This window comes from Bacillus rossius, chromosome 18, assembly GCF_032445375.1.
Source record: "Bacillus rossius redtenbacheri isolate Brsri chromosome 18, Brsri_v3, whole genome shotgun sequence".
In the NCBI taxonomy this organism is placed as follows: domain Eukaryota; kingdom Metazoa; phylum Arthropoda; class Insecta; order Phasmatodea; family Bacillidae; genus Bacillus; species Bacillus rossius.
Window position 1 is genome coordinate 23,250,390 of NC_086345.1, and position 13,301 is coordinate 23,263,690.

Consider the following 13,301-nt stretch of genomic DNA (forward strand, 5'->3'; position numbering starts at 1 on the left):
TCTGTAAAGTTATTTTTATAATTTTAATTACTTTTTAACAATGTAGGGCATGTATACTATGTCATTTTGTTACAAAACATAATTTTTTATCTTAGTAAACAGTATCTATGCTTATTTAAAAATTTCATTTTCCTTATTTTTCATATTACCTGGATTATACGGATTTTCAATTGTCTGGATTGCCTTTGGTCTCAGTTAGTTCGTATGAATGAGGTTTAACTGTACTTTTATTTTAGTCATTTTTTTTCTCAAGATAATAGGTAAATGTTTTTATTAAAAATATTGTATTGAAAATAACATAGTAGGCTTTTGTGTATAAAAATTCAAATTGCAATTTGGACATAAATTTATGAGTGCTCTATGTCAATACATAGAGTGAAAAATATACATCATTGACATTTTGCCGACTATATTTAAAAAAAAAAAGTGGATGTGGTGTTCTTTACTTCGGAGGTACAGAACTTTAAAAATAAAACCAGAAACACCACAATCTTTAGTGTCATAAACAATAGTGAGCTAAAAAATAAAACCATAATCTAGTCTCTACAAATCTGTTAATGTCCTTTCAATGAGATGAGAAATTAAAATTATGGAAACTACGATTAAATTTTCTTTTTGTCAATTGAATTTTAATTTCCAGGCCTTGAAGCACTTGATGACTGTGATGAAAGCGAACCCTGAGAACGAAGAAGCTGTAACTCTTGCCATAGACGTTGTGGGCGCTTCTAACGAAGATTTCCTGGCCAATCAGTTGATTGAATTCCTGCTGGGAGAATCCGATAACATACCAAAGGTGAAACATCATTGACAGCTTCCCGAAGACTTTTTTTTTTTGGAGGTGTTTTATGGTTGGGGGGGGGGGGGGGGGGGGGGGTGGCAATCTATCTTTAACCTTAAATAGATTGGAATATTTACAAATTTATGGTCTGAAATACTGATCTTTAGTAGCCTATAATCGTCATACAACTTTTGATGAATGAAAAGTTAGCATACCAGTTTAATTATTTAGGTAAACATAAATATATAAACCTCTAAAATGGAAAAAAAAAAAAAATTGAGCTTGTGCAGTACTAATGCCCCTCTTCCTTCTCACTGTTAGAGCCACTCTTGTGAAACATTCAGTTTTTTTGTTTGGTTTTTGGTCGCTGTTTTATTGAAGTATTTTTTTTTTATTACTCCTAGGGATAGTTTTGTATGACAGCATCTGAAAAAAAAAATGTTTTAATCCTGGGACTTTGCTCGAATGTGAATATTTGTGGACATACCAGTATACTTACTTGTGGGGACGAAGCTTTAACAATACAAAGTTGAATACACTGTTTGTTAATTTTTGGTTATAGCTTTTAAAACCAATTTTTTTACTCCAACCTACAATATTTTTTTGAGGCAGTTTCATTTTTAGGTAGTTAACTCACAAATAACTTTTTTAATGTGTGTGTGTGTGTAACCAATGTATGCTTAGCAGATAAACAAATATTTTAAAATAAAAAGTACTGATGAAATCTGTGGTGTTTGTGTACTGAATGAAAAAATAATAAATAAAAGGTTACCGTTTTGTGACTCTTAAAGTCATTTTAAATCTTAAATAAGCTTATGTATATGTTCATTTTCTTATCTGAATAAGTTTACTGTGCCAGTAAAAAAAAAAAAAAAAAAAAAAAAAAAAAAACTTTTAAAAATTTAATGAATGTTATTTGACTTCAAGATATTTTTGGCAATATATATTTTATGATTTAGACTTTGCTTGGAATGAAATATCCATCTTTGTCTTCCACTACTATGTTAGTTTTAAGCTTTTGCATGCATGATTGTAGGTGTTCGTACACATTCTAACCTCATGTTGTATAAATTGTTTGATTTGCAGGACCCAAAATTCTTGTTTCGTCTTTACATGGCACGCAGACAGTACAGGGAAGCAGCGAAAACAGCCATCATTATAGCAAATGAGGAACAAATAAGTGGTGAGGACTTTATAATGGTTTAATCAAGTAATTGTTGTAAAGTTGAAAATTTTGGTGCTGTGTTTGGTGTCAGAAACTTGTAGATTGCATTTTTTTATTGGTATTAAAACTTTTGTATCACATATTAGCCCTTTCGGCAGGCGTATGTGTAAATCAGGGGAGGGGGAATGTGATTGAATAAAAAAATTATCTTTACTACTGCTGAGAGAGGCGAAAAACTGTAGGGTTGCCAATGGGGGCCCACGGAATTAAGTTTTTCGTTGCCGATTCACTGTTACAATGTTGCAAGTAGTAACAGGGCCCCTCAGTGAGGAGAATTTTTTTTATCCAATCAAATTTCCCCCACCCCTGATTTACATCTATGCCTGCCGAAAGGGCTCATACCTACGTGATTTGTGTTAAAGGTTTGATTAAAAAATATTGATTGCAAAAGTTTCAGTATCGAAAGAAAATTATTCTTTAAACCTAAAAGCAGGGGAATGCGCAGCAGTGTTGATTTTAAATCATTCTTAAACGTGAAGCTTGCCGATAATTTGGTGGTTTGTGCAGCTTAACCAACTGTCCGAATGGACATGCGGAGTCTTGAGGTAGATTAGTGCGCTAGCGTGCAAGTGTGCAAGTATGCTTTCCCTCATGCGATCTGAATTTTAAAAATAAATTTTCCCCCTCAGCAAATAAGTTTCAATTCAAAAACCTATTTTAAACTTCAAAAAAAAAGTTAATTGGTTTATTTGTTATAAACAAAAACCTTGTTTCTTTCCACTTGTGACATGCAGAAAATCCTGAGAAATCCTGAAAAAAATTGTTATCATTCCTGACAACAAAAGGAAAGAATTGGCAGACAGCAGGCTATAGAGTTCTATCCCTTCCCCTTCTTCGTGCCCCTTCCCCCTTGTTGAAATGTAATCCTGCGTACGCTCTCCTTCCGAGAGGCGTCGATCAGGGGCGCAAAAATGGGGGGGGGGGGGGGGCAAGGGTATTTTGCACCCCCCTTCCCTCTTCAGAAACCATGAAGTGGGGGCAAACGGGTGCAAAGAAAGTGCTGTGTAATCAATTTTTAGATAATAAAACTGCTTAAATAACACCATTTTCCACCTTGAAATACAAATTTTCCCGGGGGACCCCACTTCAATAGGAGGGATCGATGATTCTTTATAAAAATTTATATTGCCTCCCTCCCCCCTTTAGAATTTAGTTGTTGCGCCCCTGGCGTCGATGACCCTCCCCGGCGGGGGGGGGGAGGAGGACGGACGCTCACCGCGCTTGTTCCGCTCCCGTGCAGGCAGCTACCGCAACGCCCACGACATGCTGTTCGCGATGTACCAGGAGCTGCGTCGCCACGGCATCAAGGTCCCGGCGGAGATGCGCGCCGGCCTCACGCTGCTGCACTCGTACATCCTGGTGCGCCTGCACGTGCGGCGCGGGGAGCACCTCAAGGGCGCGCGCATGCTGGTGCGCGTCGCCGACAGCATCTCCAGCTTCCCGGCCCGTACGTGTCTCCCCTTGCCGACAGCATCTCCGGCTTCCCAGCTCGTACGTCTCCCCTCGCCCCGGCGTCTCCAGCTTCCCGGCACGTACGTCTCCCCCTCACCCCAGCGTCTCCCGCTTCCCGGCTCTTACGTCTCCCCCTCGCCCCAGCGCGACCGGAGGCTCAGGGACGTCGGCCGGAGAGATTCTGGAAAAGTCGTGGGAATTTCTTAGAGATACACTTAAATCTCAGGGACTAAAATTAATATTCTGGAAAAGTCATGGGAATTTCTAAGAGATACACTTAAATCTCAGGGACTAAAATTAATATTCTGGAAAAGGTATCTGAATTTCCTAGAGATACACTTAAACCTCAATGACACAATTCTCAGGGACTAAAATAAAAATTCTGTAAAAGTCATGAGAATTTCCTAGATGACACATATCTCAGGGACTAAAATTAAAATTCTGGAAAAGTTATCTGAATTTCCTATAGATACATTTAAACCTCAATGACACAAATCTCAGGGACTAAAATTAAAATTCTGGAAAAGTCATGGGAATTTCCTAGAGATACACTTAAACCTCAATGACACAAATCTCAGAGACTAAAATTAAAATTCTGGAAAAGTCACGAGAATTTACGAGAGATAAACTTGAACCTCAATGACAAAAATCTAAGGGACTAAAATTAAAATTCTGGAAAACTCAGGGGAATTTCCTAGAGATACTCTTAAACCTCAAAGACACATATCTCAGGGACTTAAATTAAAATTCTGGAAAAGTCATGGGAGTTTCCTAGAGATACACTTAAATCTCAGGACCTATAATTAAAATTCTGGAAAAGTCATGGGAATTTCCTAGAGATACACTTAAACCTCAATGACACATATCTCAGGGGCTAAAATTAAAGTTCTGGAAAAGTCATGCGAATTTCCTACAGATACACTTAAATCTCATTAATACAAATATCAAGTTTGATACATAATCATTGTGTTTAAAATGAGTTACCTTAATCTTAAAACACAGACATGAAATTTTACTGCTATTAAATAGCACTTGGCAAATATTGGAAAAAGAATTTTTGACGAAACATGAAATGCAAGATAAATGTGATAAATGTACAGCAATAGCTGGCTGATAATTATAACGATATGAATATTATCTAAATGACCCACAAGGTGTTTTTCTATAAGGCTCTAGTCTGTATTATCTTTCATCAGTTACTGATTTAAAATTTTTCTTTTTATGGGCTTACAGAATTGTTTATTAAAATTTTTAATGGATCATGAACAGTAATTGTGGTTGTTGGTTTTTTTTTCCTTCTAATTATTATCAAAGGTATTGCACTAAAAAAAGAAAAGGTATTAATTTTTGAAATTTTTTCATAGTCCCAAAATCAGTTTCTTCTGTTTCTGTTTAGATTCTTTGAGAAACACAAGAAATTGATGGTAAAGAAGGAATTAATTGATTTTTTTTTTTTTTTTTTTTTTTTTTTTTTTTTTTTTTTTTTGTAAAAGCGTTCCTTTTCATTCTCTATGATGGACAAGAAACTGATTATAAATGAGGGCGCTTGATTTTTTTTTTGTCAAACGTTTCGGACGTTGCCCTGATCATTCTTTGTGAAAGACAAGTAACTGATACCAAAGAAGGACTTATTTTTTTATAAACATTTCAGACGTCGTACCAATCATTTTTATGTGGTAAAGAAGGACGTAATTTTTTTTTTTTACAAACATTTCGGACATTGTACCAATCATTTTTTATGAAAGACAAGAAACTAAGAGGTAAAGAAGAACGTAGTTTTTTTTACATTTCAGACGTTGTCCTGATCATTCCTAATGAAAGACAACAAATTTGAGGTTAAAGGAGGACTTGATCTGGTTTCGTCGAACGTTTCAGACGTGGTCCCGATCATGCTGTACGAAAGACAAGGAATTGATGGTCGAATGGGGACTTGATCTTGTTTCATCGAACGTTTCGGACGTGATTCCGATCATTCTTTACGAAAGACAAGGGATTGATGGTCAAAGGAGGACTTTATCTTGTTTCGTCGAACGTTTCAGACGTGATGCTGACCATTCTTACGAAAGACAAGGAATTCATGGTTAAAGGAGGACTTGATCTTGTTTTGTCGAATTTTTCGAACGTGGTCCCGATCATTCCTTACGAACGACAAGGAATTGATGGTCGAAGGAGGACTCGATCTCGTTTCCGTCCTAACGTTCCCAGACGTGGTGCCGATCCTGACGTCGGCGGTGATCGAGTGCAGCCGCGCCGGCCTGAAGTCGGCGGCCTTCAAGTACGCGGCGGTGCTGATGCGGCCCGAGCACCGGCCGCTGATCGACCCCAAGTACGCCAAGCGGATCGAGGCGGTGGTGCGCAGGCCGGCTCGCGGCGGCGGCGGAGGGCAGCACCAGCCGGACGACGAGCGGGAGCCGGAGACTCCCTGCCCCTTCTGCGACGCCCCTCTGCCCGAGACGCGGCTCGACTGCGGCCAGTGCAAGAACCACGTGCCGTTCTGCGTGGCCACCGTGAGTCCTGGGGGTCCCGCGAGCACTCGGGGAAAAACATTCCATATATTTGATTCGAAATTTAAAATCTATTCTCTTCTGCCCCCCTCCCCTCCCCCCCCCCCCCCCAAAAAAAAATTATTTGATTTTAAGAGATACAAGCATACTGCATACACCACGTCAAACACATTCACACAAAATAAATACAACTATTGAAAAAAAAACCTGGGGTCCGCAAGTACTCGGAAAAACATTCCATATACACGATTCGACATTAAAAATCTATTCTCTTCCCCCCCCCCCCCCCCTCGCCCGCCACCAAAATTAATTTGATTCAAAGGGATACAAGCAAACTGCATACACCACGTCAAACACATTCACACAAAATAAATACGACTATTGGAAAAAAAAAACCTGGGGTCCACAAGCACTCGGAAAAACATTCGATATACTCGATTTGACATTAAAAATCTATTCATCTTTGAAAGATTTTGTGCCAATGGGAGTGCATGACTTGATGTAAGCTTTCGGGCGTACGACTTTGCTAAAGCACATTGTATGTCTGTAGAAGAAAACTACGAAGAAAAAAAAAAACACAAATTAAGCAAAAAAAATTGCTGTTGACAGGATTTAACGTCACACAATATTGTATTGTGTGGCTTTAAATCCTGACAACGGTGTTTTTTTGTCATTGTGCTAAGCAATGGCGTATGTCCAAAAGCTTACATCAAGTCATTAAAATCTATTCTCTCTCTCTTCCCCCCTCCCCCTCCCCAAATTATTTGATTCCAACAGATAAGCATACACCAAGTCAAACACATTCACACACAAAAAAATAAATAAGATTATTGGAAGAAAAAAAAATGTGTACATGTTTGAGGTTAAAGATGATTTATTGAGAAATTTTAGTTTTTTTGTACTGCAACATTATTCACGCAATGTTTTTGTTTTTAACAAGTAATCGATGATATTGATTGAAAATTATTGTTACGATCGCGCTTGGCTGCAGTGCTGGCGTCACCGCGCTCGTTCGGCCTGTCTGCGCCCCCTTCCACCCGCATCCTCTCCCTGGTATCTCGTGTCATACTATCGCGCGACATCCTGACCGTCGCAGCGCGCACCTGCCTCAGATCGGGTTACTTAAAAGAGGCCGCACTGCGGAATAAAAGGACTCAGACGCCTTTATCGGCGTTCTTAGAGCAGCCACCGCGTCCTTCGAGTACTCACGACGCGTTTCTGGGCATTTCGACGGCGAAGGTCGCGAGATATCTCGGAGACATGCCCGATTGTTCTGGATGGGAACCCAAGGGCTATTTAAGGAGGTTGGGCCGACCTTCGAGTGAGTCAGTCGGTGACTGAGTGAGTTCTCCCGCGGCGGAGTTTCCGGGCGATAGTGCCGCAGGTGCGGCAGAGTGGCGAAGTCCTTGGACGAAGGTTCCAGGGCAGGGAGTGAGTGAGATCAGTGGAGTCGGGAGTTTTCCCGCGGCGGAGTTTCCGGGCAATAGAGTCGCGGGCGCGGCGGAGCCGAGTGAAGTTCCGAGTGAGGCGTCGTGTGGGATCTCGGCGAAGGGTGTGACGGCGGCGGCGGAGTGCGGCGACGGAGTCCCGCGGCGGAGACCCACGAGGGGTGCTGCGGTCAGAGTTGCGCCGGAAGTGCGGCCCAGCGAGGTGTGTGAAACGAGTGACTGGGGAATTGGCATTTCTTTAAGTGTAGTTAATTATTTGCCAATTTAGAAGATTATTTGTAAGTGACAAGTAGTAGTAATAAATAAAAGTGTGTGTGAAATAAAATCTATTAATTGGGCTATCCTTTACGAACCCCCTCGTGGTAAATCGTAACATTTTGGTGTCAGAAGTGGGATAGCCCTAATTAACAGATTTTGGATTTTGTTACATTATTAGAATAATAGTTAAGGATAGAATTTAGTTTACGAGAATAGTTGGTGTTTAGAACTTTAGTGAATTTGAAATTTTCTACAGTTAGTTTGAGTATACTGTAGTCAGTGTTAGTTTTGAATGTAATAGAGTTATTGTTAGTTAAATTAGAAGGTTCGGCTAGGTCATTTAAAATTAAGAACAGTATTAGAAAAAAATTATTTAGGCTTGTAGTATATGTGGACAAGAAAGATGGCTGCCGATGAGCTTAAGAATGTCCTGGCATTCTTGGCCGAACTGAAGAGTGGCCAGGAAGAAATGAAGAATGAAATGAAGAGTAACAGGGAAGAAATGAAGAGTAACAGGGAAGAAATGAAGAATGGCCAGGAGAAAATGGAGAATAGGCTGGACGAGATGAAGAGTAGCCAGGAGAAAATGGAGAATAGGCTGGACGAGATGAAGAAGGGTCAGGAAGAAATGTTAGTCAGTATGAAGAAGGGTCAGGAAGAAATGTTAGCCAGTATAAATAAGGGTCAGGAAGAAATGTTAGCTAGTATGAAGAACTTTAAGGAAGAAATGGTATCTAGTACAAAGAACTTTAAGGAAGAAATGGTAACCAGTATAAAGAAATTTACGGAAGAAATGAAGAGTGGAAGGAAGGAGAGTAAGAACCACCATGAAGAAAAGAAGAGCGGGTCAAATAATAGCCTAGAGGAAATGAAGAAGGGTCAGGAAGAACTGAAGCATGGCCAAGAAGAAATGAGGAATGAAATGAAGACCAAAGTGAAGTTAAGCATAGAAGGGAAAAACAGCCAAGAGAAAAACAGCGAAGAGAAGAACGGCGAACAGAAGACCGGTCAGGAGAAGCACGGCGAAGAGAAGAACAGAGAAATGAAGACCAGCCAAGAAGAGAACAGTGAAGAGAATAACAGTGAAGAGAAGAACCACAAAGAGAAGACCAGCGAAGAGAAGACTAGCGAAGAGAAGACCAGCGAAGAGGAGACCTGCCAAGAGAACAGTGAAGAGAACAGCGAAGAGAACAGCGAAGAACACTGCGAAGAGGACATTAGCCAAGGAGAGGAGAACAGCCAGGACATGAAGATGAAAGAAGAGCTGAAGAAAAGCATAGAAGTAGTGAAGATGAGTTACAAAGTAAAGAATATTGAACAAGAAGAAATGAAGATAAACCAAAGAGAGAGGGAAAAATTCACAAAAGAGCTGAAGAAAAGCCGAGAAGAGATGTACATGAGTCAAGAAGAGATAGAGAAGTGCAAAGAAGAAACGAAGGAAGACCAAGAAGAAACACAGGAAGACCAAGAAGAGGTGAAGAAGGACCAAGAACAGGGGAATAAAGACCGAGAAGAGAAAATGAGAACACAAAGAGTGAAGAAGATGGTGCAAGGAGTAACTGAAAGCAGTCCAGACGATATTCATAAGAACAAAGAGGGAATGAGGAACCAAGAAGAGACGAAGAAGAGCTGGGAAGAAATGCTTTGTGAACAAGTAGCTACGAGAGAACAAACAGAGAGAAAAAGGGAAGAAACAAGCGAACCATTGGGAGGCAACGAGCAATGCTCTCAAGAGAATCGGGTCCGTCCAAGGCAACGGTCGGCCCGGCTCGGGCAGATGGCTGAACGATATGCGGCATCGACGACGCAGAAGTGTCGCCGGGTGACAAGAGAAGTTACATCTGCTGCGAGAGAGGGTTACCTGGTGAGACTGTACAGCCCGCGATGGAGAAAAGGCAGGAGGCCTAAACTTCGAGTAGCATGGGGACCTCCAGGAGGAGATGCATTACCTGTTCGGGACGAACAGGTTTAAGGAGGGGGCAATGTTACGATCGCGCTTGGCTGCAGTGCTGGCGTCGCCGCGCTCGTTCGGCCTGTCTGCGCCCCCTTCCACCCGCATCCTCTCCCTGGTATCTCGTGTCATACTATCGCGCGACATCCTGACCGTCGCAGCGCGCACCTGCCTCAGATCGGGTTACTTAAAAGAGGCCGCACTGCGGAATAAAAGGACTCAGACGCCTTTATCGGCGTTCTTAGAGCAGCCACCGCGTCCTTCGAGTACTCACGACGCGTTTCTGGGCATTTCGACGGCGAAGGTCGCGAGATATCTCGGAGACATGCCCGATTGTTCTGGATGGGAACCCAAGGGCTATTTAAGGAGGTTGGGCCGACCTTCGAGTGAGTCAGTCGGTGACTGAGTGAGTTCTCCCGCGGCGGAGTTTCCGGGCGATAGTGCCGCAGGTGCGGCAGAGTGGCGAAGTCCTTGGACGAAGGTTCCAGGGCAGGGAGTGAGTGAGATCAGTGGAGTCGGGAGTTTTCCCGCGGCGGAGTTTCCGGGCGATAGAGTCGCGGGCGCGGCGGAGCCGAGTGAAGTTCCGAGTGAGGCGTCGTGTGGGATCTCGGCGAAGGGTGTGACGGCGGCGGCGGAGTGCGGCGACGGAGTCCCGCGGCGGAGACCCACGAGGGGTGCTGCGGTCAGAGTTGCGCCGGAAGTGCGGCCCAGCGAGGTGTGTGAAACGAGTGACTGGGGAATTGGCATTTCTTTAAGTGTAGTTAATTATTTGCCAATTTAGAAGATTATTTGTAAGTGACAAGTAGTAGTAATAAATAAAAGTGTGTGTGAAATAAAATCTATTAATTGGGCTATCCTTTACGAACCCCCTCGTGGTAAATCGTAACATTATTAATAATAATAATGTTTTTTTATGTATGTAACTAATAAAAAAAAATAAAACTTAAAATTTAATTTAGCGGTATCAGAAAAGACATTGCCAGGTTTATTATTATTTTTATTATTATTATTTCCTTTATTTTATTTACATGTCTTTGCATTTTGGATGAATTTTTTTGGACTCCTGTGAAGTGAGGACAAAAAATTTCACTCCACGTTAAAACTTGATTTGAAAATATTCAGTGTTTTAAGTGCATTCACTTCAGACCGAATTTTGAGGTAGCCGAAGTGGTCCGAGGCGTGACAGGAACAATACAGGTGGATCAGTCAGTATATGTGCGTTTGAAAAATGTACCAATGTCGTGATGTAAAAACTAGTTACTAATAACAGTTGCAATATAAAAGCAATTTTTTTTTTTTCCCCTATCTATTTAGTATTACATTTTGGTACTGACTCCATGCTAAACAATTTACATCCAGTGAATGTACAATATATTAGAAGATAACATATTTGTTATCTGAGTGCAGTTTTGATTAAATATGCTGATAAATTCTGTGCATTTCATTTCGGTGCTTTATGTTGTATAAACTTGTGTTTCGGTGTTACCTATGTGGTATATTGACATTTTTTTCGGTGTTATTTCGGCTTCGTTGCAATTCACCATGTAATCTTGGCCTTACTCATAGCGTGACCAATGATGGGTTAAATGTGAAATATTACGACTAATGACTATTTTATCTGTCTTTGCAGGGTCGACACATTGTAAAAGATGACTTAACTGCTTGCCCAAACTGTGATTTTCCTGCTATTTACTCAGAATTTAAAATGTGAGTATTGTAGCGTGTATGTATTCTTGTTGGTTGGACTATTTTTGTTTGTAACAATATTAATGCAGTTTATTTGATAGTGCTTCACAAATTTATATTACAGTATTGATTCTTCTGTCTGTTCTTAATACGTACTTGTTTACAGAAATAAAAAAAAAATTGTAGTTTTATATTTTCATTTATGTATTTGCTTACACTAGTGTGTCTAGTTTTAAACTCGGTTTGAGTTCTGTGCAAACCAATATTTTTTTTTTTACTGACCACACACAAAAAAAAACACAAACACATGTTTGAATGGATTATGCATCCCAAGTTTCATACCACTCAGTAGATCCATTTTTTTTACTTGGCATATGTAATGCCAAACATTTCTTTTTCTCATCATCTTGTCTCGTTGAAAACGCAGATTAACAGTTCTGGGAACAGCAGTCAAGAGTGGAAATGGTAAATGCATTGCTGTATAAAAATAAAAACCATAACACTGAAATTTCCTGTTTTAAAAATGTTATTGACCAAAGAAATGAAACTATATAATCATGTCCGTACGTACCGGAGCTGTCGTGGTCCAGAAATTGTGGAATTAAAGACCTTCTGCTGTTTCATTCCAATACTGAAGCTAGTCGTAGAAACTTCGCCCTGTTTCACTCTGTATCAGTGATGTTGACGTGCCGTGTGTGTGTGTGTGTGTGTGTGTCCTGCAGGATCGCAGAGTCCGGGGATCCGTGCCCGATGTGCTCGGAGCTGGTGGCTCCGGAGAGGCTGATCCAGATCCGTGATGCCAGGCCTTATCTCTACCCTCAAGGGGAGGACTAGCGATCTCGCACCGAGCTCAAACCTGTGCCCGGCCCGTCCGGTCGGAACTTGATCCGTCCATTGTGTGTCCATCTGTATGAGTGTAACTTGATCCATCCATTGTGTGTCCGTCCGTATGAGTGTAACTTGATCCGTCCATTGTGTGTCCGTCCGTACGAGTGTAACTTGATCCGTCCATTGTGTGTCCATCTGTACGAGTGTAACTTGGATCCGTCCATTGTGTGTCCATCTGTACGAGTAACTTGATCTGCCCATTGTGTGTCCATCTGTATGAGTGTAACTTGATCCGTCCATTGTGTGTCCGTCCGTACGAGTGTAACTTGATCCGCCCATTGTGTGTCCATCTGTACGAGTGTAGCTTGATCCATCCATTGTGTATCTGTTCGTACGAAAGTAACTTGATCCGTCCATTGTGTGTCCATCTGTACGAGTGTAACTTGTGTGTCCATCTGACCGAGTGTAACTTTATCCGTCCATTGTGTGTCTGTCCATACGAGTGTAACTTGATCCGTCCATTTGTGTGTGTGTATGTGTTAACACAAGTACAAATTTTCTTGCCTGTTTTTAAAAGAACTCACATTACAAGTTATTACTTTTTTTTTATGCATGTACCAATATTGAAGTATCAATAGAGTTAATGGTTCATCATGAAAATGTTTTTCGCACTGAGACAGCCCGCAATCCACTTTAACTTCAGTAATCTTATGGTTGTAGGAAACATCTTTTACATGGCGTAGTCATTTTAAGAAGAATCTCAGAATACTGCAATAATAATTATATATATAACATAAAACCAAAAACTTACATGTATGTATTCCTAAATATTAATAAATATCATATTTTTATTACAGGTATTTTTTTCATTTTTTTTTTATATATTGTAGACATGTATCAAAGTCTATCAAATCATAAATTTTTCCCCACCAAGATTCACCCTCTCTAGTGTTGATTATGAATGCAGTGACAGACTGCCTAGTGTAATTGGATGCAATTATTTATCCATCCTCGTTTTTTAAAACTGTATTTTTAACAATGGATGATGATGCAGCACCCAAAAAAAAGTGTCATAAATCGAAGCACCCGTAATTCAAAATTACAAATACATACTGCAGTCTGCTCTCATTAATCATCAGGAGGAGTTTGGGCAGAGTATCATTTCCCATGA

At 40.7% G+C, this 13,301-nt stretch overlaps 1 protein-coding gene across 4 annotated transcripts in view; it reads left to right on the forward strand.

Annotated features, from left to right (window-relative positions):
- The window catches only part of LOC134541338 (WD repeat-containing protein 19), a 62,438-nt gene extending 49,654 nt beyond the window's left edge, over positions 1-12,784 (forward strand). Inside the window, exons 20-25 of one of the 4 annotated variants that reach the window (XR_010076609.1) lie at positions 641-793; positions 1,865-1,961; positions 3,288-3,450; positions 5,661-5,962; positions 11,247-11,323; positions 12,025-12,112. Coding sequence is in view for 1 of the 4 variants with exons in the window: in XM_063384757.1 (XP_063240827.1) it covers positions 641-793; positions 1,865-1,961; positions 3,244-3,450; positions 5,661-5,962; positions 11,247-11,323; positions 12,025-12,136 (948 nt within the window). In the remaining 3 variants the exon portion in view is untranslated. Of the gene's footprint in view, positions 1-640; positions 794-1,864; positions 1,962-3,243; positions 3,451-5,660; positions 5,963-11,246; positions 11,324-12,024 lie in introns of all 4 variants that reach the window. The other 3 variants (XM_063384757.1, XR_010076610.1, XR_010076611.1) reach the window with 3 other exon arrangements.
- Positions 12,785-13,301: the final 517 nt, after the last annotated feature.